Raw genomic sequence first — 25,071 nt, forward strand, 5'->3', positions numbered from 1 at the left:
AGTCTGTTTCCACATTAGAATTTCTGTTCATTATCATTCGCCATTATTTTCTCCATTATCATTCTCTGATTTTAAATGCTTGAGTTTTATTACTTTTTTGGGGATTTTTCTTGTTGTGTAACCTGACCCTTTTGAGAGAAATTGAGTTGATGTGGGTCTGTGACTCTCATGCAGTGCAGGATAGACAGGGAGGGAATTTTATGTGGCTTCCAGTCATAATGTCAAGTGAGCTAAGCTCTTGTAAAGACATTTGCAGTCTTTTATCCTCCTCTGATAGCGGATGATGGACCAATTCTGATGTATGTAGAGTTCAAGATTAAATCAGAGAAACAAATATTGTAGCAATGGTACGCTGTTTTGAAAAATTGGTAACTACATGTGTTATAAAAACCAGATCACTGATCAGTTTTGTTGTCAGCCAAATATTTTATTTCTATTTTGAAAGGAATTTTGGAACCTGGTGATGAATTTCAGTTCTGGGCAGAAGTAGCTGCAGCTGATGATAAACTGGACAGAAAAGAAAGAGCCCAGCATTTTGAAGAACTGTTTCAAACAATTGCACAGGTTTGTTTTTCTTTGCAGCCTAAGGTGTTAGTTAACTTGTTTAGCATATTATATACCTTTTTGAGGAAAGATTTGATTCTAGTGCAATATCAAATACTGAAGGCTTATTCAGCAAACCAAACTAACAGTAAAATAAAAGTAAAATACTGTAGATGCTAGAAATCGGAAATACAAAAAGAAAAAGCTGGAAAATCTCTGCAATTCTAGCAGCATCTATGGAGAGAAACAGAGTTAACATTTAACTCTTCTTCAGACCTGTTGAGTTACTCCAGCAATTTCTGATTTTGTTTAGGCTGACAGCCAAACTCTTCCAGTGTAGTTACAACACTGGCATCTACCTGACAATGTGGAAAATTGGCCAGGTATGTGCTGTACACAAAAAGCAGGACAAATCCAACCCAGCCAATTATTGCCTCATCAGTCTACTCTTCATTATCAGTAAAGTGATGGAGGGGTCATCAACAGTGTTATCAAGCAGTATCTGCTCAGCAATAATCTGCTCAGTGACACCCAGTCTAGGTTTTGCCAGGTTCACCAGTTTCTGACCTCATTACAGCCTTGGTTCAAACATGGACAAAAGAGCTGAGCTGAGTGACTGGTCTTGACATCAAGGCTGCATTTGATCGAGTGTGGCATCAAGGAGCCCTAGCAAAACTGGAATCATTGGGTATCAGGGGGCAAACTCTCCACTGGTTGGAGTTATACCTTGTATATAGGAAGGTGGTTGTGGTTGTCGGGGGTGGTCAGTCATCTCAGCTCCCGGGCAACTGTTCAGGATTCCTTCGGGAATGTCCTGGCCCAACTATCTTCAGCTGTTTCATCAATGACCTTCCCTCCTTCATAAGGCCAGAAGTGGGGATGTTCACCAATGATTGCACAGTGTTCAGCACTGTTCACAACTCCTCAGTTACTAAAGCAGTCAGTGTTTGAATGCAACAAGATCTGGACAATATCCAGACTTGGGGTGACAAGTGGCAAGTAACATTCATGCCACAGAAATGCCAGGCAATGACCATCAACCAATAAGAGACACTCTCAACACTTCCCCTTAACATTCAATGGTGTTACCATCATTGAATACCCCGCTATTAATATTCTTGGGATTACCATTGATCAGAAACTCAACTGGATTGACCACATAAACACTGGCTACAAGAGCAGGTCAGAAATTAGGGGTACTGCAGCAAGTAACTCACCTCCTGATTCCCCAAAACCTGTGCGCTATCTGCAAGGCGTAAGTCAGGAGTGTGATGGAATATTTCTCACTTGTCTGTATTGGTGCAACTCCAACAACATTCAAGAAGCTTGATACCTTCCAGGACAAAGCAGCCTGCTTAATTGGCACCACATCCACAAAAATCCACTACTCCACCATTGACACTCAGTAGCAGCAGTGTGTACCATCTACAAGATACACTGCAAAAATTCACCAAAGATCCTTAGATAGGACCTTCCAAACCACTGCCCACTTCCATCTTAAAGGACAAGGGCAGCAGATACTTGGGAACACCACCACCTGCAAGTTCCCTTCCAAGCCACCCACCATAGTGACTTGGAAATATATTGCCATTCCTTTGCAATTGCTGAGTCAGAATCCTGGAATTCCCTCCCTAGGGGCATTATGGGTCAACTCAACTGTAGCATTTCAAGAAGGCAGCTCACCAACCACTTTCTCAAGGGCAACTAGGAATGAGCAATAAATGCTGGCCAGCCAGCGACTCTCATGTCCCACAAATGAATTTAAGAAAGTAATTTTTTTTAGTATTGGTCTTTGGCAGAGCACTGAGCAAGTTTTGCGTTGGAATTCATTTTCCTCTGACTAAATAAATAACTAGTTCTCAAATGAAATTTTTGCGCCTGGCTTAGTGTTTTCACTGGCTTTGCACAAATATTTCTTCCCTCATGTTGTTCACTTCTCTGGCCTCTGATTTGTGTGTGTTTGTACTATGGAGACAACATTTAAAACTGAAAATTCTTTAGCATGGTAGAAGTTAATAATTTCCTAAACTGAATTTCTCTTTTTTTTCAGCAGTACAACAATTTGGACACCCTTTCTTTGGCTGACGTTGTGGATTTGGTTGAGACTACCCGTGATACAGTGGATGATATATGGAGACAAACTGAGCATGATTTTTACCCAGAGTCACGAATGCGCCATCTGCTGGATGTCATAGGTACAATCTTTGAAAGAATGAATTGCTGCTAGCACAGGCACACAATCGAGAGGCCTGAACTGTCCTTTTAGTTTTTGTAATGTGGCGCATCTGAAAGCTCATTAGTGTCTCAGAGATGGAAAGAACTACTTACATTTATATAATGCCTTTTAAGACCACTGGACCCTTCAAAGTGCATTGCAGCTAATGAAGCACTTTCATGGTAAAGTCACTGTTGTAATATAGGAATTGCAGCAGTCAATTTGCACCTGGCAAGTTCCTACAAGAAATAACGTGACAACATCCAGATAACTTAAAAGAAAATTGCCCAGGATATTTGAGGGTATATCCACTGCTCTTCTCTAAAATAGTGCTGTGGGATCTTTTATATATTGGTTTAATGTTTCATTTGAAAAACAGGGCCTCCGACAGTGCAGCATTCCCTCAGTACTGTATTGGAATCTCAGCCTTGATTTTTGTGCTCCAATACTAGTATGCAATTTAAACCTGGAAACTTGTGCCTCAGAGATGAGATTTCTACAAACTGACAAAAACTACTTTGATTTTGTATTAATTTGTTTATCGAGGTAATTCAAACATTATACCTAATTTGCATTTCCATTGCTATATTGAAAATTGTGTCCTATTTAAGGGGCACATTAAAGGATAGTGGCAGAAGGCGTAGAGGGGACATGAAGAAGAGCTTATTATGCAAAGGCTAATAAGTGTCTGGAATTTGCTGCCCGAGTTGGAGGTGAAGGCCGAGGCCTTAAACTCTTTTAAAAAGTACTTGGATCTGCATCTGAGTGCTGTAAGCTACAGGGCAATGGGCCAGAAGCAGGAAGGCATGATTGGAAAGGGCATCTAGGTATCCTTCGGCTTGTATAAATAAGATGAGTTGAATAGCTTCCTTCTGTGCTGCAACTTTTCTGCGGTTCTATGTTGATGAAATGCTGTTTAGCTGTGGAATAGTTATGAAACTTAGGATTTTGATACCACAAGAATATAATTGTACAAAAATATTGAAGATATTTTTCTGTGAAATTGAAAAGATTCCTAAATTATTACTTCATCCTGAAACTTACTGACATTATTTATCAATGTAACAAATTCCCAGCCATGGCTGTGAGTGCCTAAACAGAGCTAGGTTGATATGCATTACTGTTAGGTGAATATGTATTTCCTGTTCCATGGATGAATACATCTTTTAATGCTCTGATGGTTGCCTGGTTAAAAAGGATGTAACGTTTCAGAACATAACTGTAATTAATGTTTCAGAGCTGACTACAGTGTTTTAGGCATTTAGTTGTTTGTCTCTTCCAGTGGGAAAATTCCCAGGTTCTCCATCCATACCTCCATTAAGTGAATTGCTGAGGTGGTAAAACTTGCTTATTTATAAGTGTAAACCTATATCCTGTTGCTCCATTACATTGCATATTGGAACTTGGCAGTGTGAGATTTGGTTTCCAAGGCTGGAGGTAAAGTGCTAAAAAAATTAATTATGTAATGTTGTTCTGATTGATGCTTCCAAGTGCTGTTGTGTGATAGCCAGAGGACACGTCGCACCATCTTTCCAAGCTATCCTGCTAGGAAAATTATATTTAAAGTAGTTTGATGTTAAGCACTTGCAAAGGGTTATAACATTTGTTTGTTACGGAAGTTTAAAAATAGTAACATTTATATGGGTGGAATTTTTGTATTTTTGTACTGTCTGTGATCAGTGTGTTTTATATGTGCATGAGTAGGGAGTGTATTTCCTTGCCCTCAGTGATTGTTCAATTTTAAATTATTTCAGCAGCAAACCTTTTGTGAATTTAAAAATGAAGCAGGTTATTTATTTATTGCACACTTACCTCGGAGGTTTAACAAACGCAATGTCATCACTTGCTCAACTTACCCACACAATTGCTCACACAAGATTTGATAGATGAGGAAAAAAACAATTGCAATTTATGATGCTCTCAGTCACTTTCCCAACAGACATGTAGGCCGGAATTTTAATCCCCTGCCCGCCATGGGAATCAGAGCAGGCGAGGGATGGACGGTGGAAAGAGCCATTGATTTCGGGCAAGGTTTTACAGTTTCGGGATGAGCGAGGCCATAACATCCCGCCTGCAGCTTCTTAGATGAGTTGATATTTTGATTGAAGCAAGAGTCTTGTAAAACAGGGTTTTCGGTAATCTGCAAAGCTTATTGTAGTCAAATTCCAGCCTCCCATTCATTGACTCTGTCTATACTTCCCTCTGTCTTGGGAAAGCAACTAGCAGAATCAAGTACCCCACAAACTTTGGATATACTCTCTTCCATCTTCTTCTGTCCAGAAAAAGATACAAAACTCTAAGGTCATGAACCAACTGACTCAAGAACAGCTTCTTTCCTGCTGCAATCAGACCTCTGAGTGGACTTAGCTTATGTTAAATTGATCTTTTTCTACACCGTAGCTATGACTGTAACACTAATTCTGCACATTCTCATTTCCTTCTCTATGAATAATGTGCTTTGTCTGTATAGCATACAAGGAAAATATTTTCCACTGTATACTAATATATGTGACAGTAATAAATGAAATCAAATCATGAGGTTGGTTCTCAGATAAATTTGATGTTGGAACAAATTGGGGAGAATCCATCTCCCACTTTCAAGATACATTTGTTATTACTGTGGCTGCTCAGTTGACTTTAGCTGGTTTGAGGCTGTCTAATTGGTCTCTGTCTCTATGCAGCTTCTTACTGAATTTTTGAAGTAGGTTACAAAATGGCTTTCTCACCTTGTGACTTGTACATATTCAAAGTTATTTTTTCAAAAAGGAGGAGATGTGTTGATTTAACATCCTGTGTGCCATTTGGTACTTCAAAATTCACTCAGTCTGGTTTGGGTGAGAGACCATCATGACACAGAGGGAGGTCAATAGGAATCTATTCATATTCATCGAGTGAGTTTTAATGGTTCTTTTGCCAGTGGTGAAACAGGAAAATGATCCGGCTGGAATACTATAGTTCATTTGTTGATAGCCTACACTTAAATAAAGGAATGTGTGAATTCTCCAGATTGCTGTGAATAAACATGTTTAACTAGGTCAAAAGCAGAAAACGCTGGAAAATCAGCATGTTTGACAGCATCTGTGGAGAGAGAATAGAGCCAACATTCCAAGTTAGGGTCATACTTCACCTAAAGGTAACATAATTTGCCTTGGCCATTTTAATAAGACAGTTCGGGTGGGATTTTCCATCCGCGTTCCCCCCTGAAACCAGAAAATTCTGCCTGAGGTTAATGGACCTTGCCATGGTTTGTCTCTCACCCGATCTGAATCCCGTGGTGGGCGGGACAGAAATTGACCCCTTTCTGTTCAAACCTTTTAAAATATTGACTGAAAATTCATAACATATTGGAAATTGATAATTAGTACAAAATTTTAATTTTCTTTTTTCTAGGAAATGCCTTGGGTAGATTTGTACAGAAAACTCTCATGCAGTTAAATTTATGGGGAGATGGTTTTCCCATTGTGAAAGAGAGCCTTAGATCTGGCATTACCATCTGTGAACAGTGGGTGGCAGCATGTGATCATCTGACTGGACAGCTCTGGCGACGATACACTCCTCATCAGTGGAAAAGTGAGAAATATTATCCAGAGTCATTGGCTAAACTTGCCAAACGCCTTGAAGAGGTACAGTACAATAAATATTTTCTCTTGAAAGCAAAATAATGTGGATGCTGGAAATCTGAAATAAGAGCAGGATGTGTTAGAAAAACTCAGCAGATCTGGCAGTTTCTGTGGAGAAGGAAACATAAGTTAATGTTTTGGGTCCATACGACACTACTTCAGAGTCTTTTTTCTTTAATCTTTTAAAATCCCTTTACTTTACTGTTTTTGAAAAGGCAATGATTTTACTTTTAACTTTGCAAATTGTGAAAAGACACACACAATTCTTAAATTAGCAATCAGAATGCACCATTGAGATCAATGATGAAATGCTTTTTTCAGGCTGTCACTGGTTTTGTGTTTTGAATTGCTCTGTATTGAAGTTACGATTGCTTAAAGCTGAGCATTGGTAGCAATATTTTGGAACATTTACTTTGAGCATATATTTTCATATCCACTGCTATAAATGTACCTTTGTCCAGTGTCGCTTCATTCCCTTGGTTCACAAAAATATATAATTTCAAGTTTAAAGTTAACAATTGATGTTGCAACAGTTCCTGTTTGTGGAAGAGTTCCAAAATTCTGGTAGAAATGTTTCCTAATTCCATGCTTGCAATATCTGATGCTAATTTTTAGATTCTGCCTCCTACTCTCAGATAACCCAACCAGCAGAAATAGTTTCTCTTTGTCTGTTGCCCAAGTGCATGAATCACAAAAGACTAGTATACAAATACAGCAAGTAATCAGGAAAACTAATAGAATGTATTGTTTATTGTGAGGGGAATTGATTACGAAAGTGGGGAGCTTATGCTTCAGTTGTACAGGACATTGGTGAGACCACGTCTGGAGTATTATGTACAGTTTGGTCTCCTTATTTAAGGAAAGGTGTAAATGCTTTAGAATTAGTTCAAGGAAAGCTTACTAGACTAATACCAGGAATGGGCAGGTGTTTAATGAGGAAAGGCTGGAGAGGTTAGGTTTGCATCTGGAATTTAGAGGAGTAAAGGCGAATAATCAAAATCTTTAAGATCCTGTGGGGTATTCACAGGGTTGCTGTAGAGAGGGTGTTTCATTTTGTTGGAGAATCTAGAACTAGGGATCTCTGTTTGAAAATAAAGGATCATTCATTGAAGATGGAGATGAGGAGAATGTTTGTCTGTCAGAAGGTCATGAGTCCCTGGAACTCTTCCTAAAAAAGCAGTGGAAACAGGATCTTTGAATATTTTTAAGGTAGAGCTCGATAAGTTCTTGATTGACAAGGGGCTGAAAGGTTACTGGGGGTCGAAAGGAATGTGGATTGAAATTACAAATAGATCAGCTGTGATCTCCCTGGCAGTGAGTTCCAGGCCACTTCCTTCTGTGTAAAAAAAAAGTCTCATGCATCTCCTTTAAACCTTGCTCCTCACACCTTGAACCTACGCCCTCTAGTAATAGACTGTCCCAATTGGGAAAAAGCTTCTGACTATCCATTCTGTCCATGCTCCTCATAATCTTATAGACTTCTATCGGGTTGCCCCTCAACCTCCATCATTCCAGTGAGAACAAACCAAGTTTCTCCAACCTCTCCTCATAGCTAATGCCCTCCATACCAGACAACATCCTGGTAAATCTTTTCTGTATCTTCTCCAAAGCCTCCACGTCTTTCTGGTAATGTGGCGACCAGAATTGAACACAATTTTCCAAGTGCGGCCTAACTAAGGTTCTATAATGCTGCAACATGACTTGCCAATTTTTAAACTCAGTGCCCCGGCTGATGAAGGCAAGCATGCTGTATGCCTTCTTGACTACCTTCTCCATCTGCCTTGCACTTTCAGTGACCTGTGTATCTGTGTACCCAGATCCCTCTGCTTATCAATACTCTTAAGGGTTCTGCCATTTACTGTATATTTCCTATCTGTATTAGAACTTCCAAAGTGCACTACTTCACTTTGGCCAGAAAATCCCACTGGCGTGAACAGCCAGAAAGTTCCAGCCCTTAACTTCATTTATAGGCTGGAACTTTCCGGCTGTTCATGCCAGCGAGACCTTCTGGACCTGCCGATGGCGTACTGGCACCGTGGGTTCCCTGCATGGATTTTCCGGTAGCGTGGAGTGCAGTCAATGGCAAATCCCACTGACAATAGCGAGACCAGAAGATCCCGCCACTGGCCAATGGCGTGCCATCTCCTGCCACAAGTAAGACATCATAGGATGACCAGAGGATCTTCCTGTAGGCTCAAATAATTTTCTAACAACAGATGTCAGGCTAACTGGTTTAACATTCCCTGGTTTCTGTCTGTCATCTTTCTTAAATATTGGAATGACATAGGCAATTTGTCAGTTTAGAAAAATGGTTCATAAATTTGTAGAGCTGCCAGAGAATATATGTAGGTTCTCACCTGCTTTACTTAAAATTCTGGGATGAAAACCATCTGGCTTTGGAATTTCTTACTTTTTGGTGTAATTATTTTCTTCATTACGATTAATTTGCTTCCATTAATTTTGAGTCCCATCCCTGATTCAAGATTAATTTCCTCGGCCAATAACTCTTCCCCTCTGTTAATAAATAGCACAAAGTAACTATTTAACATGTTCTCCATTTCCTTATTTTCGTTGGCTGTATCTCCTTTCTCAGTTTTCAAAGTTCTTGTAATGTTCCTGGCCGCAATCTTTTCTTTTATTTAACTGTAAACATTTGTTGAGTTAATTTTGAAATCCTTTGGAAGATTCATCTCACAGTTCTACTTTGTGGCTTTTATCATTGTTTTTCCACCCCTTGCTATTCTTGCATCTCTCTCATTTGCAAGGATCATTTTTTTTGGATTTTATGTGCCTTTTAGCTTTAAGTTATCCCTTACCTATTTAGGCATCCTTGCCTATTTTTTGGGGTAGCAGTCTTTCCCCTTAGGCTTAGAGATAAAGGGTCTGTATCACATTAAATTATTTTTAAACATGCCTCATTGACTTGTTGTGACCAATTAACAGATGAATCCAGTTTTTCATGGACAGTCTTTGTCTCATCACATTGAATCAGCCTTACCTAAATCTACAATCTCAGTAGCTGTTTCTCACTTCTCCCTTTCAAACAGTCAGATGAATTTGATCATATTATGATTGTGATTAGATAAATTTGCACACATCATTAGGCTGATAATTAAATCTAGCTCATTATTCATTATTATATCTAATCTGCTGTGTCTTTTTGTTTGTTCCAGGACATACGTTTGCAGAAAACTATGCTGAACGTATTTGAGAAATTCACTACCGATTATTCTGCTTCTCCCAATCCAGTTAAAATCCCCCATTAAAATTACTCTGCCTTTGGTGCATGCTTGTCCAATTTTTGCATTTGTATAATTTTTCACTTTACAGGTTTTGCCAAAGGCCCTACACACAACTCCCACTCCAGTCTTAAATCCTTTTGTTTTATTACTTCCATTTATGAGGTCTCTATGACCTGCTTAGCTCTCATTATACATTAATCTCTTATTCTGTGAGTGATTTGATCCATTACAACCAGTGTTAATCCAGCCCCCTCTATCATTTTTCTAATATATCCTGCAGAATTTGTAACCTGCTTATTTAATTTCCAGTCATAATCATCTTGCAGGCATTATGACTACCATGCGATTCCCTCTAAACTGAGTTCTGAAATTCACACAATTTGTTCCTTATAGTCCACGGATAGAATTGTCTCAAAATTGCACGGAGCGCTTGGCCAGGCAAGAAAAGCTGTATGAAACTCGTTGGCTTTCACAGACACCTTTTCTCACCTGATTTAATAGCAGACTATGCAATTTCAAGTGCTGGTGAGGATTACACTGCCTTCCAGTGGAAGACAAAACAAGCCAGCAAGAGCCAGGATTCTGAGATTGGGGCACATTTTTAAAGTGAAAAGAGCGGGGCACTCCCTCTCCCAACCACAATGACAATGTCAGTGCATCTCTGCACCCGCCACCCCCCCAACCCTATGTAGTCATCAGTGTTCTCCCCTTATCACCATTCCCTACAACCCCCGTCCTCCCTGCAGTCAACAAGGCTGCCTGCCTCCCCGCACCACACATAAGGGGGAAACCACCATCACCACCACCACCACCGTTAGGACTCCCTTGACACTTTCCACCTGGCAATACTCCTGATACTGCCCACATGGCAGTGTGTCCTGACCATGGAGCATTTCCAGGGGCATTGCAAGAGTGCTGGGGACAATGCCCAGTCTAGTCCACTAAATACTGGGGCCTCTACATACCTCAGCACTCCTGGTATGGTCATCATGACTGGTTTTTGTTTCTGAAAATTAGTAGTAATTTGAACTGGCATAACGTCATACAGCCAGCGGGGAGGATACATCTTGGTCAGGTGTTATGGCAAATTATATTAAATTTTAAATCATGGAAATCAGGTTCATGCCCTCGGTGACTGTGAACTTGATCATGTCACTGGTGAGGAAGATCTCAAACTGAGATCTTGTTTTGGCCCCTATGTGAGATTTAGGGGCCATAATGGGATTTAAATCTGCGGCAAATGGGGCCACTAGATAAATTAGGGGCAAACTGGTGTGTGAAATGGAGAGACAGTATTTAAAAGAGATATCCATTAGTTCTATGTCTGGTAGCCAGGAGGCAAAACATTAATAACTCTCTCATCTGTGATTTATGAAGGAAATTGTTTTTGTAATTATGTATTTTACTTTTCATTTCAATACCAAATGTTTTGATCCAGTTTTTTAGAGTACTGTTATTACATATATTCAACCTAATTTTTCAGTAGATTAACAGAAAATTACTTAAACATTGCAACTTAGAAACTGGACATTCAGCCCAACTTATTCTTTTCAGGTTTCACATTCCCTGTGAGCTAATAGGTCTAGTTACATTTATCTGCCTTATTCACGGAGCTCTTTATTACACTGCAGGCCAAAGTCCTATTCCTTTGCATTGTAATATAGTTCTTATTTTTCAGTTCAGTCACTGATATTTTCCCCTTTTGTGGTGTCATTGAATTTATTTCTGGGGTTAGTGGTTGAGGAAAAAGATTGGATAGGTGGATGAAAGAAAAGAGATTAAAAAGGTCTTTGAAACAGAATGCATAAATGTGATTAGAAACAGTTGTTCATGCAAAAGATAACTATCAACTAGAGGCGGGATCTTCCAGCTCTTCCCGCCAGTGGCATCTTTTGGCAACACCTTGCCACAAGGGTGTGAACAACGGGAAACCCTGTTGACAGTGGCATAACCAGTGGTGGACCATCTCCGCTGCTACAGCACACATCTCACATGGTTTAATTGGGCCAGTACATATATTTTTATGTAATCTGGGCTGGATTCAAGTTCAAACAAAGCTTATAAAAATCAAATCAGTAAATTAATTTCATGGTAAACAATTTTCATTCATTCATTGTTTTTCAGATCCAAACTAGTAGAACTGTTCATGAGAAGCTTATGCGGCTCTTACCAGCAGGAGAACAGCAATTACTTCATAACGCACAGGTTTTTGAGCCCTTTGCTGGACTCAATCCAGTTCAATATAATCCTTACACTGAGGTTTGTTGCACTTTATCTCTTATTTTGAATAAGTCAATATTATGTATGCTATCTGTACAACATGGAATTATTGCATTTTCTAGCCACTGTGGAAAGCAGCTGTAGCCCAATATGAACGTTCAATAGCTCCTTCTGAGCAGAAAGTTGCAAGCAAGCTGAAAATCTCTATCATGGAGGTGCAAGATAATCCCCAACAGGTAATATCGGTAGTATTGCATATTCTGTTATAAACTTCCTAACCAAATTACTGTGAAACAGAAACCTTTCCAAACCATATTTTTAAACATTATTTGTATGGAAGCTTACAACTGGAAAACAGGCCATTCAATCTTGTCAGTCAATGCGAATATTTGTCCTCCACAAGCAAATGGTCCTAATTTCCTTCTCTGTTCTTGTATCCCTTAAATTCCATCTACTTTATTTACCTATTCAATCTAACCTTGATTTTCTACATAGTTTCTGCCTTAGTCACTAACCTTCACGTTCACAATTTTCTAAGGGAACATAATAGGATTTTGGAGTACATGAATCACAGAAAGGTTAAGCAAAGCCATAAAGAAGGAAATCAAACACTAGTTTTTATATTAGAGGAATTGAATTGAAAAGTAGTGAATTTATGACCACATAGTGATGACTGTTGTTCTGCTCACCATATTATAAAAAGAATGTTGTTATTCTTTCTGTAGAGACTATGAAGGTCTTGAAAAGATTTTTGAATTTTCAGTGACCAACCTGAAAGATTTGACAAAAAATTCAATTTTTACAACTTTTACTTTGACAAACAAACTAAAAGCAATATTGACTAAACACTATTTTTGTAGGCAACTTGTACTCTAAACCACAGAAAGATTTCTCCATTTAACTTTTAAAAGGACTGAAAATCCCTCACTGCAGTTTAATATGTCATTGCCCTTTAAATGGACACTTCATTCTCCACTAGCCCAAAGCTATTCTCAACTCCTGTAGACTTTCTTTTCCTTTCCCAGCTGTGTAATTGGTAACTCCAGAACTGATTTTAACTGTGAGGGTTCCATTGGATATTTCTTCCCTTTAGCCCTTGCTAGGCCAAGGTAGTAGCTCCTGCATATTGCCACAAACTCAGTCTCATTAATCTGAGTATGAACTCCCACCAGTGTTCTTCATAGTGTCCAATTGCACCTATGTTTCCTCTGCATTAGGATGGGCTGCCTCTATCGTTTGCCATTATTAGACTGTTTTTTCATGTAGCTTTTTACCAAAGTTGTATTTTTCTTTCAAGCTCCTGCAGGCATTTCAGAAGTACAAGGAATTAGTCAAACGACCCAGCATCAGTAAGGAGCTGCTTTCGGAACGTGAAATGTTGTTGGCAAAACTTGCAGAATACATTAAAGGTAATGTTAGCACAAACATTTCTGAAGATGCAACATATTTAGGAACTATTGGTAACATAAATTTTTAACCAAATAGTAATTGAGTAGAAAATACTGCTATTCAAAGAATTTTCATGTTTATTGATGATGCTTTTTGAATGAATTAGGCATTCATGCTGATTTTGAAAGTCGACGGCATGGTGTTCCAGGAGAACCTTCAGGCCCACTTTCAGGCAAGAATCTTCCTGAGGTTGTCAATAATATTGTTTGGGTTAGACAACTGGAACTAAAGGTTAGTATTTAAGTAATACATTGTTTCCTCTTGCTACAACATTTAAGACTTCGGAAATTTTTTTTTATTGCTGTCACATGTTGACTGACATTAACACTGCAGTGAAGTTACTGTGAAAATCCCTGGAATTCTCCGATCTCAGGTGGAATTCTTCGATCTTGTACATTCCACCACTGCTGCCAGAGAATTGGCGCTCGGTCGAAGCTCCATTCACTACAGCAGGATCGAAGAATCCTAGTCGTGGTCAAGATCAAACAGTTCTGGCCAAAAGTAATGATTTATGCAGTATGAAGGAGAGTGGAAGTTACTGTTCATTTTCAACCTTTACAACCATGTACCATGCCAGTTCAACTCTTTGGGAAGGGCAACAGCATTTTTGCATCAAAATAATCGGATATGAAACTTATGTGCATTCTTCTACATCTCCAGCAGTCATAAACTGCAATTAGTGCCTTTTGGCAGAAACTTGAAAATTAGTATAACCACTAAAAGTATTTATAACGGTCAGTGTTAACTTGATTTTGTTTAACGTTGCTACTACTCAATGCAGACCTGTTGATCTAAAGTTGCTCATGGTTGTGGTAGTGGAGGTTTTTGGCTTGATGTTGATCTCTCATTTTTTCCCTATCTGTTACTGGCAAGTTAAAAAAATTACCAAATTTGCTACCAAATAAACCTGTTGGACTTTAACCTGGTGTTGTGAAACTTCTTACTGTAATTAGAAAATAACCAGAGGACAAGCTTAGTGGCATATTTCCTGTAGCTATGGGCTGTTAATTGCTCCATCATAATTTGATTCCCTTGTCGTTCTCTCAATTCTTGAATTTCACTTCCTGAGTAGTCATTTTCATCTCCCCTAATACTCCCCTATACTTTTCACGTCAAGGACAAAATCAATTATTTAAATTAGACAGGTAGGATGCTTTGAATTCTGCATAACGCTCTTCAGTAGGTTGATTTTATTTGTTATTTTTGTTGAATAGACAAGTTTTGTGGTTTACCTTGGACTTTACTATAATGTTGTATTATTGCAATTTAGGAACTGGAAGTTGACCACAAATGTGTTTCAGCTAATCCAGGGTATAAACTAAATAATCTGTTTATTGTTTGAATGTTGAAGAGTGGAAACCAACTGACAGTACCTTATATTTGGAATCAATAGTATTAAATTGGAAATATTTGAATGAAGAAAACTAATTGTGAAAATGCTAGTTCACACAGCTTATTGCTTGAACTTCGGCAGTTCCTTCATCCTATTTGTATTTTGTGACATTGTTTGTTAACATGAATTACCACTTGCTGGCAATGAGGGGAAAATAGGTTCCACAATTTCGGTTGGACAACATGAAATTACATTGATGAAGTCAACATTGTTTGACTCTATATATGTTGCAGAGATAATATAATGGCAGACTAGATTAGTGCTCTGTGGTGCTATGAAACAGAAGGTTGTAAGTTGCTTCAGGCTTGCGATCTTCTTGTTTTTGAATTCCTGATTTTTGCTTGAGAGATGAAACTTTGTAAGTGAGTAATTGAGAACAGCTTTCAGATACCACCTGATACCATTTTCGCAATAGCATTGAAAAAGGCCTTAAGAACATAAGAACATAAGAAATAGGAGCAGGAGTAGGCCATCTAGCCCTTCGAGCCTGCCCCGCCATTCAATAAGATCATGGCTGATCTGTTGTGGCTCAGTTCCACTTTCCCGCCCTCTCCCCATAACCCTCAATCCCCTCGCTTATCAAGAACCCATCAACCCGCTTCTTAAAAATATTTAGCGAGGCAGCCTCCACCACTTCAACGGGCAGAGAATTCCAGAGATTCACCACCCTTTGAGTGAAGAAGTTCCTCCTCAACTCCGTTCTAAACCGCCTCCCCTTTATCTTGAGGCTGTGCCCCCTAGTCCTACTGTCTTTTTTGAGCGGGAAGAGTCTCTCCACCTCTATCCTATCCATCCCATTCATCATCTTATACGTCTCAATGAGATCTCCCCTCATTCTTCTAAACTCTAACGAGTACAAGCCTAGTTTATTCAGCCTCTCCTCATAGCTCAATCCCCTCAACTCCGGTATCAGCCTAGTAAACCTCCTCTGCACTCCCTCCAGGGCCAAAATATCCTTGCGCAGGTGCGGCGCCTAAAACTGCACACAGTACTCCAGCTGCGGCCTCACCAATGCCCTATACAGCTGCAGCAAGACCTCCCTACTTTTATATTCAATCCCCCTCGCTATGAAGGCCAGCATCCCATTCGCCTTCCTGACCACCTGCTGCACCTGCAAGCTGGGTTTTTGCGACTCATGCACAAGGACCCCGAGGTCCCTCTGCACCGTCGCCTGCTGCAGTTTTTCGCCACGTAAGTAATAGTCCTTCCTACCATTCTTCCTACCAAAGTGGACCACCTCACACTTGCCAACATTAAATTCCATTTGCCATTTCCTGGCCCATTCGCCCAGCCTATCTAGATCCTTCTGCAGACTCTCCACACCCTCCGCACAATTTGCCTTTCCCCCAATCTTGGTGTCATCAGCAAATTTCGACACCCTGCACTCGGTTCCCTCCTCCAGATCATCTATATAAATGGTAAATAGCTGAGCCCCAGCACCGACCCCTGGGGCACCCCACTAGTCACCAACCGCCAATCCGAATAGCACCCATTGACCCCCACTCTCTGCCTCCTATTTGACAACCAATCCTCTATCCACGCTAACACCCTACCCCCAACTCCATGTCCCCTGACCTTCTGCAATAACCTCTTGTGAGGTACCTTGTCAAACGCCTTCTGAAAATCCAGAAAGACCACATCCACCGGCTCTCCTCTATCCACTGCCCTAGACACATCCTCATAGAACTCCAGTAAATTTGTCAGACACGACTTCCCTTTAATGAAACCGTGTTGCGTCCGCCCTATCAAGCAATTCCCTTCAAGATGCCTCGCAATTTCCTCCTTAATGACGGATTCTAACATTTTACCTACCACAGACGTTAAACTAACCGGCCTATAATTCCCCGCCTTTTGCCTGGCACCCTTCTTAAACAACGGCTATTTATTCTTCTGACATTGAGTGTGTCTGGTGCAGACAAGTATAATGATGTGGAGGAATTTTAAATAGGGGAAGAAGATGGCTGTATTGAATACATTAATTCTGCATCTTTATTTTAGGCTGAAGACACTGTAAAGATTGCTGAGGCATTGCTGAGTGACCTGGCAGGATTTCAGTCATTTTGGCGAAATTGCAACGAACTTCTGGACCAGTTGAGAACCTACGAGCAAGAGCAATTTGATGACTGGTCTAGGGACATACAATCATCTGTATCAGATCCCACAGCTGGCATCAGGTATAATTGTCTTGTGCACAGAAAATTAGTATGCACAGAAAAGAATGAAAATAAAATGTCTTCCTTTTTACCAGCAATAACTACATTTCTGCTATCAAATTTTGTTTTCACTAGTACAACGTAATGTTGGTTTCAGCTACTGTAACACAATCCAAATGTCCAAACTATTGTTTCTCAAAGGTCTGACAGGAAATAATGGAATTCCAAGCAGAATTAACACACGTGGATTGTTTGGGCCAAATGGTCTGCTTCCATCTTATAACTTCCATGTAATTCTGTGCAAGGGTACAAGTTCCAGGGAAATTGGTACACCCAGATGTTGTCAAAGAATCCTACAGTGCAGAAGGAGGCCCTTCGGCCCATCAAGTCTGCACCGACCACAATCCCACCCAAGCCCTACCCCGATATCCCTACATATTATTGCCCACTAATCCCTCTAACCTAAGCATCTCAGGACACTAAGTGGCAATTTTAGCATGGCCAATCAACCTAACCCGCACATCTTTGGACCGTGGGAGGAAACCGGAGCACCCAGAGGAAACCCGCACAGACACAAGGAGAACGTGCCGACTCCACACAGACAGTGACCCGAGCCAGGATTCGAACTCAGGTCCCTGAAGCTGTGAAGCAGCAGTGCTAACCACTGTGTTACCGTGCCGCCCATGCTACCAGTTATACTACCAATGAATTTATGCTGTTAAAAGTATAAATGTAACAGCAATCTGTCAGTATAATAATAGTATTGGAATGTATATTTTTTTGTAAAGTGAAGATAAATTCCACAAATGGCAGATTCATCATTACTAAGCATGTTGCAATAGTTCAGTTATAAAGTTATTTGTTCCCCTTTTGCTTTGAAGATACTGTATACATCACTATTAAATTTCAACAAATCATAAGTTGGCTCCAGTTTACTAGATAATGCAGAACTTTTTTATTAGAACATAAAGGTTTGCATAAATTTGCATACCATTAATATGTTGATGTAATTTGCGGTAGTTTGCAGGCCAATGGTCGAGTTATAGAATTGGATCACTCAGATGGGAAATTGAAAATACATTACTCAGACCGCCTGGTTTCATTGTTGAGAGAAGTACGCCAGCTTTCTGCTCTAGGGTTTGCTATTCCTGCACGAATCCAACAAACAGCAGTTACAGCTCAAAAGTTCTACAGACAGGCAGTTATTCTCAAACAGGTTAGTATTATTCTAACAAAAGCAAAATATTGCAGATGCTGGAAATTAAGAGAAAAAATGAAACACTGGACATATTCAGCAGGGCTGGCAGCTTCTGTGGAGAGAGAAACAATTGATGTTTCAGGTCAAGATTCTGAAGAATAACCCTTGAATTGAAAAGTTAGCCCTATTTCTCCCTCCACAGATGCAGTCAGATTTGCTCAGTATTTCCAGTGTTTTCTGTTTGTATTATTTGGTTTATTTGACTCCATTTCCTGTACCTTCCTCAATCATTTTTTTCCTTTCCCTTCTATTTTCTTAACGTTTGAATGACATAAAGTCAGTTAAAGCATGAACATTTAAACCTCAATATTAAATATGTTTTCACTTTCATTGCCAGGTTGCCCACTTTTACAATACTATTGATCAGCAGATGATTCCTAGTCAGAGACCTATGATGTTAAGCTCTGCTTTATCGTTTGAACAGCTAATAAAGGTAAGGCAATTTGAGTATAGGGCATTGGTGAGGCCGCAGCTGGAGTACTGTGTGCAGTTTTGGGCGCCGCACCTGCGCAAGGATATTTTGGCCCTGGAGGGAGTGCAGAGGAGGTTTACTAGGCTGATACCGGAGTTGAGGGGATTGAGCTATGAGGAGAGGCTGAATAAACTAGGCTTGTACTCGTTAGAGTTTAGAAGAATGAGGGGAGATCTCATTGAGACGTATAAGATGATGAATGGGATGGATAGGATAGAGGTGGAGAGACTCTTCCCGCTCAAAAAAGACAGTAGGACTAGGGGGCACAGCCTCAAGATAAAGGGGAGGCGGTTTAGAACGGAGTTGAGGAGGAACTTCTTCACTCAAAGGGTGGTGAATCTCTGGAATTCTCTGCCCGTTGAAGTGGTGGAGGCTGCCTCGCTAAATATTTTTAAGAAGCGGGTTGATGGGTTCTTGATAAGAGAGGGGATTAAGGGTTATTGGGAGAGGGCGGGAAGGTGGAACTGAGCCACAACAGATCAGCCATGATCTTATTGAATGGCGGGGCAGGCTCGAAGGGCTAGATGGCCTACTCCTGCTCCTATTTCTTATGTTCTTATGTTCTTATGAGTACAGAAAATTTGGGATTTCCTTTATTCTTTCCATACCTGATTAGAGGATTTATGAACAATCTGTTGTGACTTTGCAAAAACCTCTTATAGAAAGCTTGACATCTAAAGCCATAAATATTAAAGACTCTATTTTTAAATCCTGCTACGGGCAGGAACAGATGTGGCCAGATGAAAAAAATAGCAACATTAGCCAGTTTCCAGTCAGTGTTCTTGCTGCTGGTGAACTTCTCCAGGGTTAGGGGATTAGGGGATGTTGGCCCCAAGAACCTGCCTGGTTCCCAAATGAGTCCAATTAAGGTAGATAAAGAGATCATTAAAGCTAGTGTACTGGGGTGGGAAAATTGCACCCTATGTCCAGAATTTTACCGCCTCGCCCACCCCGGAATCAGTGCGGGCAAGGCACTGCAGAACAGAATTGGCCATTGGCCTCGGCCAAGATTTTATGAGCCTTGTCCGAGTGAGATCTTAAAATTGCGGCCTAAATGTCTGTTGAGCTGAATGCATGTTGATTTGTCTCAAATTTTAGATTCAGCCTGGATAATATTTGGGTGAAATCCTAACATAATAGCTGGAGAATTTAAATTCAGACAATTATTAACATTATTGGGATTACCAGTGACCATAAACTGAACTGGACCAGCCATATAAATTCTAAATGATGAATTTGCATAAAAACTGGAGTAAATCACGTTTTTTTTTCTGTGGGAGTTTCAAAATGAATCTGTACACTGCAGAGTGCACCAGCGTGCACTGCAGAAATCTGTGGGTGGGGCCTATTACTGCTGGAGTGGCTGGCAGCATAATGCTGAGTGGGCCACTGCATATATGCCAATATGTCAACGGTGAGATTGAGGCATGAACAATGGCCCCTTCATGGCCAGATCGCTGGGCCCCCCAAACATGTCTGAGCCAGCCTCGACTTCCCCCATCCACCCAACCATCCAGCCTATCCTGACCCCCACAGAAGGCTGCACCCACCCTGGTGCCCAACCCCAATCGCTGGCCTCCCTTTCCTACCGGTCCCGATTGCAGAGTGGCATGGGACCCCCACCAATCATCCCACCCCTCCCCTCCAGAGGCCTTGTACCCTTGGCACTGCCTGATGCCTGGTGGGCAGTGCCAAGTTGCCCCTTGGGCATTGACACTTCGCTCCTTGAGCAGGGCAGGGGGTCCAAGCGGACCCTGCCAAGGTGGCAATGCCCAGGGGGCACCCTCCATTGCCCAACCCTCTTGGGGCCTTGATTGCTCTCTCTTCACTCCAGCAGGGATGGATTGCCAGCTCTCCGCCAGTGGGGAGCTATAGTAAACTTCGCTGGAGTAAAAGACTCCTTGCGGGAGGCGCGAGGTTAGCGGGTCCCGATATTTCAGTGCCGTGCCTGCTAATAGCATTGAAATAATAGTTAAATGAGCTGCTGAATATATTAGGCTGCCGGTGACACTGCAAATCTGATGCAGAGAGAGACACAGAGCAGGGAAGGCACCCAGCGAGGAGCCTGCGAAATGGCCTCTGCTCGAGTTTCCCGGCCGACTGCGTTACAAAAGTAGAGATGAAAGAGTCGCCCCCATTGTAGTTATAAGAGCAGATCAGAGGTTGGAAATTCGGAGGCAAGTAACTCACTTTCTGACTCCGTAAAACCTGTCCACCATTTACAAGGCACAAGTCAGGAGCGTAAAGGAATAACCTCCTCTTGCCTGAATGAGTGCAGCTCCACCAACACTCAAGAAACTTGACATCATCCAGGACAAAGCAGTTTGTTTGATTGGAACCCATCCAACATTCACTCCCTTTACCTTAGTGACAGCAATATATCCATCCACAAAGTGCACAGCAACAGCTCACCAAAGCTCCTTTGACAATATTTTCCAACAGCACGACCTCTACTGCCTAGAAGGTCAAGGACTGTAGACACTTTACTACTAGCAAGTTCCCCCCCAAACCCCACACCATCCTGATTTGAAACTATATTGCCATTCCTTCACTGTTGCCAACCCAAGACCTTGAAATTGCCTCCCTAACAGCACTGTGGGTGTATCCACACCATATGGTTTGCAATGGTTTAGGAAGGTGGCTTATCACCGTTTCTTCAAGGCGATTAGGGATGGGAAATAAGTGTGGGCCAAGCCATCCCCGTTCCATGAATGAACTCATTAAAAAATGAAGTAAGTTGGTAATAAAATGCTAGGATCAACAATGGTGACCATAGAATGACTGGATTGTCACAAAATAACAGCTAAGAAATCTGTCACCCTGACCTGTTCTGGCTTACTTGTGGCTGCAGATCTACAGTAATGTAATTGACGTTTAACTGCCCTCTGATATGACTTAGTAAGCCACTCAATTGTGATCAAGAAGGGCAATTTGAGGTGGGTGATAAATGCTACCCTTGCCAATGATACACACACCTGTGTTTGAATTTAAAAAACTGTGTTTGCATCACTCTGTGTTGGCACACTGCATTGACCAAAGACTAATCTTAGCTTGGTGGTTGTCCCTGCTTTCTGATTCTGTCCAGCAGCTTTGGCCACTCTTTGCTTGCACAGTGGTTGATCAGTGATGATTTCTAAACTATTTTCATAATCTTTAATTAGAATCCAAAAGCTGGTTCCAAGGAATCTGGCGGTAAAGTACAGATCACTTGGGATAATCCTAAGGAGCTAGAGGCCTATATTCAGAAACTTCACACTGCAGCGGAACGGCTTACAACAGAGAACAGAAAGCTGAGGAAGTGTCACACTGACTTCCGTGATAAGGTAAGAATGTGAAGCACGGAACAGAAAAGGTTATCTGACCCCATCAGACTCATTCTTTTCATATTTTGTTCGATTTACAGGGTGAAAAATGCAAATACCTTGTATTTAAAAAAAAAATTATTTGATCATTAACATACCTGGGAGATTTACAGTCTGCAAACATTGGACAGTTAATCATATCAACGGATAGATAGCTCTCTGACCCTTGGTCTGCCGCTCTGCAAATAGCTTGGGTTGGGTTCAGGAGGAACCCAGTTGATGGCTGTATATCCAGACACCTCAGATCCAGACCCCATCCCAATGAAAATTCAGCACTCTCTGGCACCTCTGTGTGTAGTTTTGAAGTTAAAATGTTGTAACATAAATAGTTAAGAAATAACTTATTAATTACAAATTAAATTGTTAGCGTGGCTATTGATGAGAGAGACCTTGTCCTTGTAGGTCGTAGCTCTTATGAACATTGATCTACTTCGCCAACAACAACGATGGAAAGATGGACTGCAAGAGCTGAGATTTGTTTTCTCTACTCTGGAGTCACAGGTATTTTAACTGGAATGTTTATGACATTATAACTAGAAATTACATCTTCCATACAAATAGATTTAATGGGTTTGCATTACTTTAAATCATGTTTGATTTAATGAGATGTAGGATTTTAAAAATATATTAATCATGTAATTAAATTTTACTCTTCTACATATAGCAACTAATGGGAAATCATTCTTTTCAAGTGAACTTTTATGAATTTTAAAATGTATAGTCAATAACATGTTGCTAATATGGTATTATAATATTCAACCCCAAGCTGTACTACTGGTTTAATATCTTCTCCATTACAAAGGCTGCCTAATTCTGCCTGTAAACACAGCCTGCCTTTTTATAGTTTAGCCCTTCAGCCACAAAATCTCATCTATGTCATTTGTCATCCTCAGACTAGAACATCTCACTGCTATTTCTCTTCACAACTCTGTCCTCTCTCTATTCCACTCCCCGCCCCCTCTCTTATCTATCTCCTCACCTCTCAAGCTCTCTCTCATGCACTGTCTCACTCCTGCATTCTCATGCACTCTTTCCATCATGCACTATCTCTCTTGTACACTCTCTCTTGTGAACTCTCTTGTGCATTCTCTCTCATGCACTCTCTCTTTCTGTCTTGAATTCTCTTTTCTCAAGCTCTAGTGCCCTCAAGCTCTCTTGCACTTACTTTTTTTCTTGCTCTCTTTCGCTCCCTCTCACTTTCTCTTTCCATTTCTCTTCCTCTCTCTGTTGCTTACTCTCTCCTGCTGTCTCAGGTCCTCTCCATCTGTCTCCCGCCCTTTACTGCTCTGTCTTGCACGCACTGCCTCACATTCTGTCTTGTGCTTTCTCTTGTGCATTCTTGACTTGTAGCACTCTTGAGCTCACTCACAGCTGTTCTGTGACACTCCGTCTCACTGACATTCTCTCACTCACTCTCACTGACATTCTGCCTCATTCACTATCACACACTTCCTCCCTGTCTGTCACACATGGTCTCACACGCTCTCTCACTCTCTTATCCCCACCTCTCACTTTTTGTCTCATTCCTTCTCTCAATCTCTCACTTAAACCCTCTCTCACTCTCTGACTTTAATGGACTTTTAGGGTATCCTGAGTCGCTATATAAATGCAAACCACTTTGTTTGAATGGGTGGGTGGAATGAGCTTGATTGGGTGGGGGTGGGGTTTTAGGTACCAAAGGAAGTATCCCCCGTAAGCACAACTGAAAAATTCCCATGTAGGCGATATATAAACCAGTCCTGTTAAATTGCTGTGCATCCCTGACTGCACAAAACAATTTATACCATTGTTTAAATAGCACTTAAAGAAATCAGCATTATTGGATGATTGCTGCCAGTGATGTACCCACTAGCAGTCCAGAATCAATGAAGGACTCAGGCAGCAACTGAGTGAGGGCAGTGTGGGGAGGCTGACTGGGGATGGGGTGGAGCAGAGGATTATAAGAAAGAGCAAAGAGATGTTTCTCAGCAGTCCCTGCCTTTCTGATGCTGATAGATACTGATTGCCTTTGTACAAGAGAGCCCACCCCTGGAGTCTGTAAGCACATCCAACAGGGTTTTACTTTTCGGGCTTCCCACATGGCGTTTGCCCAGCCCATTGCTGGTGAGATATCAGTGATGGCTAAGTGGGGACCATTTAACGGCCTCAACTGGTGTTGGTGTGGGAAGGTTGTCCACAAACCTTCATTTCCTGAATTTAATAGGGACAGAAGTGAAAATGTGGTGAGTCCCCACTCAGTACCGTCCAGAATGATTAAAACATTCCCCTATTGCTTCCAAACTTGCCTCATGGCAAGGCACTGAATTCTCCCAAAAGGCTGTGGGTGCTGGGACAATTGGAATTTTCAAGATTGATGTTGATGGATTTTTTTTTTGTTGGGTAAGATATTCAGAGCAAAGATAGGTACACAGACTTTAGTCCAGATCTGAAATTTTGTACTTGAATGGCAGAAAAGACTCAAGGGGCTGAATTATCTGCTCCTGTTCCTATCACAGCTTTGTGTAAGTTAATGCTGACCTTACATTTGAATTTTTTTTAAGGGCTTTCGTCCTGGTGATATGAAAGCATGGCGACAACATTGGAATCATCAGTTGTACAAAGCACTGGAACATCAGTATCAGATGGGCTTGGAGGCCTTGAATGAAAATCTTCCTGAAATTGTTGTGGAGCTCACATTCAAGTAGGTTCTTGAAAATATATCTTACAATATATTGTTTAAAGCAATTTATTTTGGGTTTAACCTAGTTTATTGAATGTTGATGCTATTACGATTGCGATTAATAATTGATGTAATAGTTCTGAATAATATGAAAATAAATTTGAACAATCTTTATGGCTCTATGGCCAAAAACTTCTCTTATATCTTTGGATCAGTGACCTTGACAAGTATTTCAAATTGCAATTTTTTAATTTGTTGAGATGTTTCTGTGAGTGATAGATTAACAGAAGAAAAGATATTCTCTGAGCTGTAGGTACCAGGTCAAACTGTGTTACTGCTGTGGAAAATAGTATGATATACTGTGACAGCTTCAGATTACCAGATAATTACATGTTATTCAGTATATTTTGATACATTTTCTTTTAATCTGTGACTTTGCTGCTTGCAGATCCCACTGCTATTAATCTGAGGTTGCAGTCGCAAGA

At 40.8% G+C, this 25,071-nt stretch overlaps 1 protein-coding gene across 2 annotated transcripts in view; it reads left to right on the forward strand.

The window, feature by feature from the left end:
- Nucleotides 1-25,071, forward strand: part of dync2h1 (dynein cytoplasmic 2 heavy chain 1) — a 546,351-nt gene that overhangs the window by 54,445 nt on the left and 466,835 nt on the right. For both annotated transcript variants that reach the window (XM_080197215.1, XM_080197216.1), the window contains exons 5-17: nucleotides 446-564; nucleotides 2,594-2,738; nucleotides 6,149-6,381; nucleotides 11,745-11,879; nucleotides 11,963-12,076; nucleotides 13,138-13,249; nucleotides 13,396-13,520; nucleotides 16,681-16,856; nucleotides 17,856-18,051; nucleotides 18,431-18,526; nucleotides 21,727-21,888; nucleotides 22,330-22,428; nucleotides 24,468-24,607. In XM_080197215.1, coding sequence (XP_080053341.1) covers nucleotides 446-564; nucleotides 2,594-2,738; nucleotides 6,149-6,381; nucleotides 11,745-11,879; nucleotides 11,963-12,076; nucleotides 13,138-13,249; nucleotides 13,396-13,520; nucleotides 16,681-16,856; nucleotides 17,856-18,051; nucleotides 18,431-18,526; nucleotides 21,727-21,888; nucleotides 22,330-22,428; nucleotides 24,468-24,607 — 1,852 coding nt within the window. The remainder of the gene's footprint in view (nucleotides 1-445; nucleotides 565-2,593; nucleotides 2,739-6,148; nucleotides 6,382-11,744; nucleotides 11,880-11,962; nucleotides 12,077-13,137; nucleotides 13,250-13,395; nucleotides 13,521-16,680; nucleotides 16,857-17,855; nucleotides 18,052-18,430; nucleotides 18,527-21,726; nucleotides 21,889-22,329; nucleotides 22,429-24,467; nucleotides 24,608-25,071) is intronic.

This window comes from Carcharhinus amblyrhynchos, chromosome 10 (assembly GCF_965287045.1).
Source record: "Carcharhinus amblyrhynchos chromosome 10, sCarAmb.v2.hapA, whole genome shotgun sequence".
NCBI lineage: Eukaryota > Metazoa > Chordata > Chondrichthyes > Carcharhiniformes > Carcharhinidae > Carcharhinus > Carcharhinus amblyrhynchos.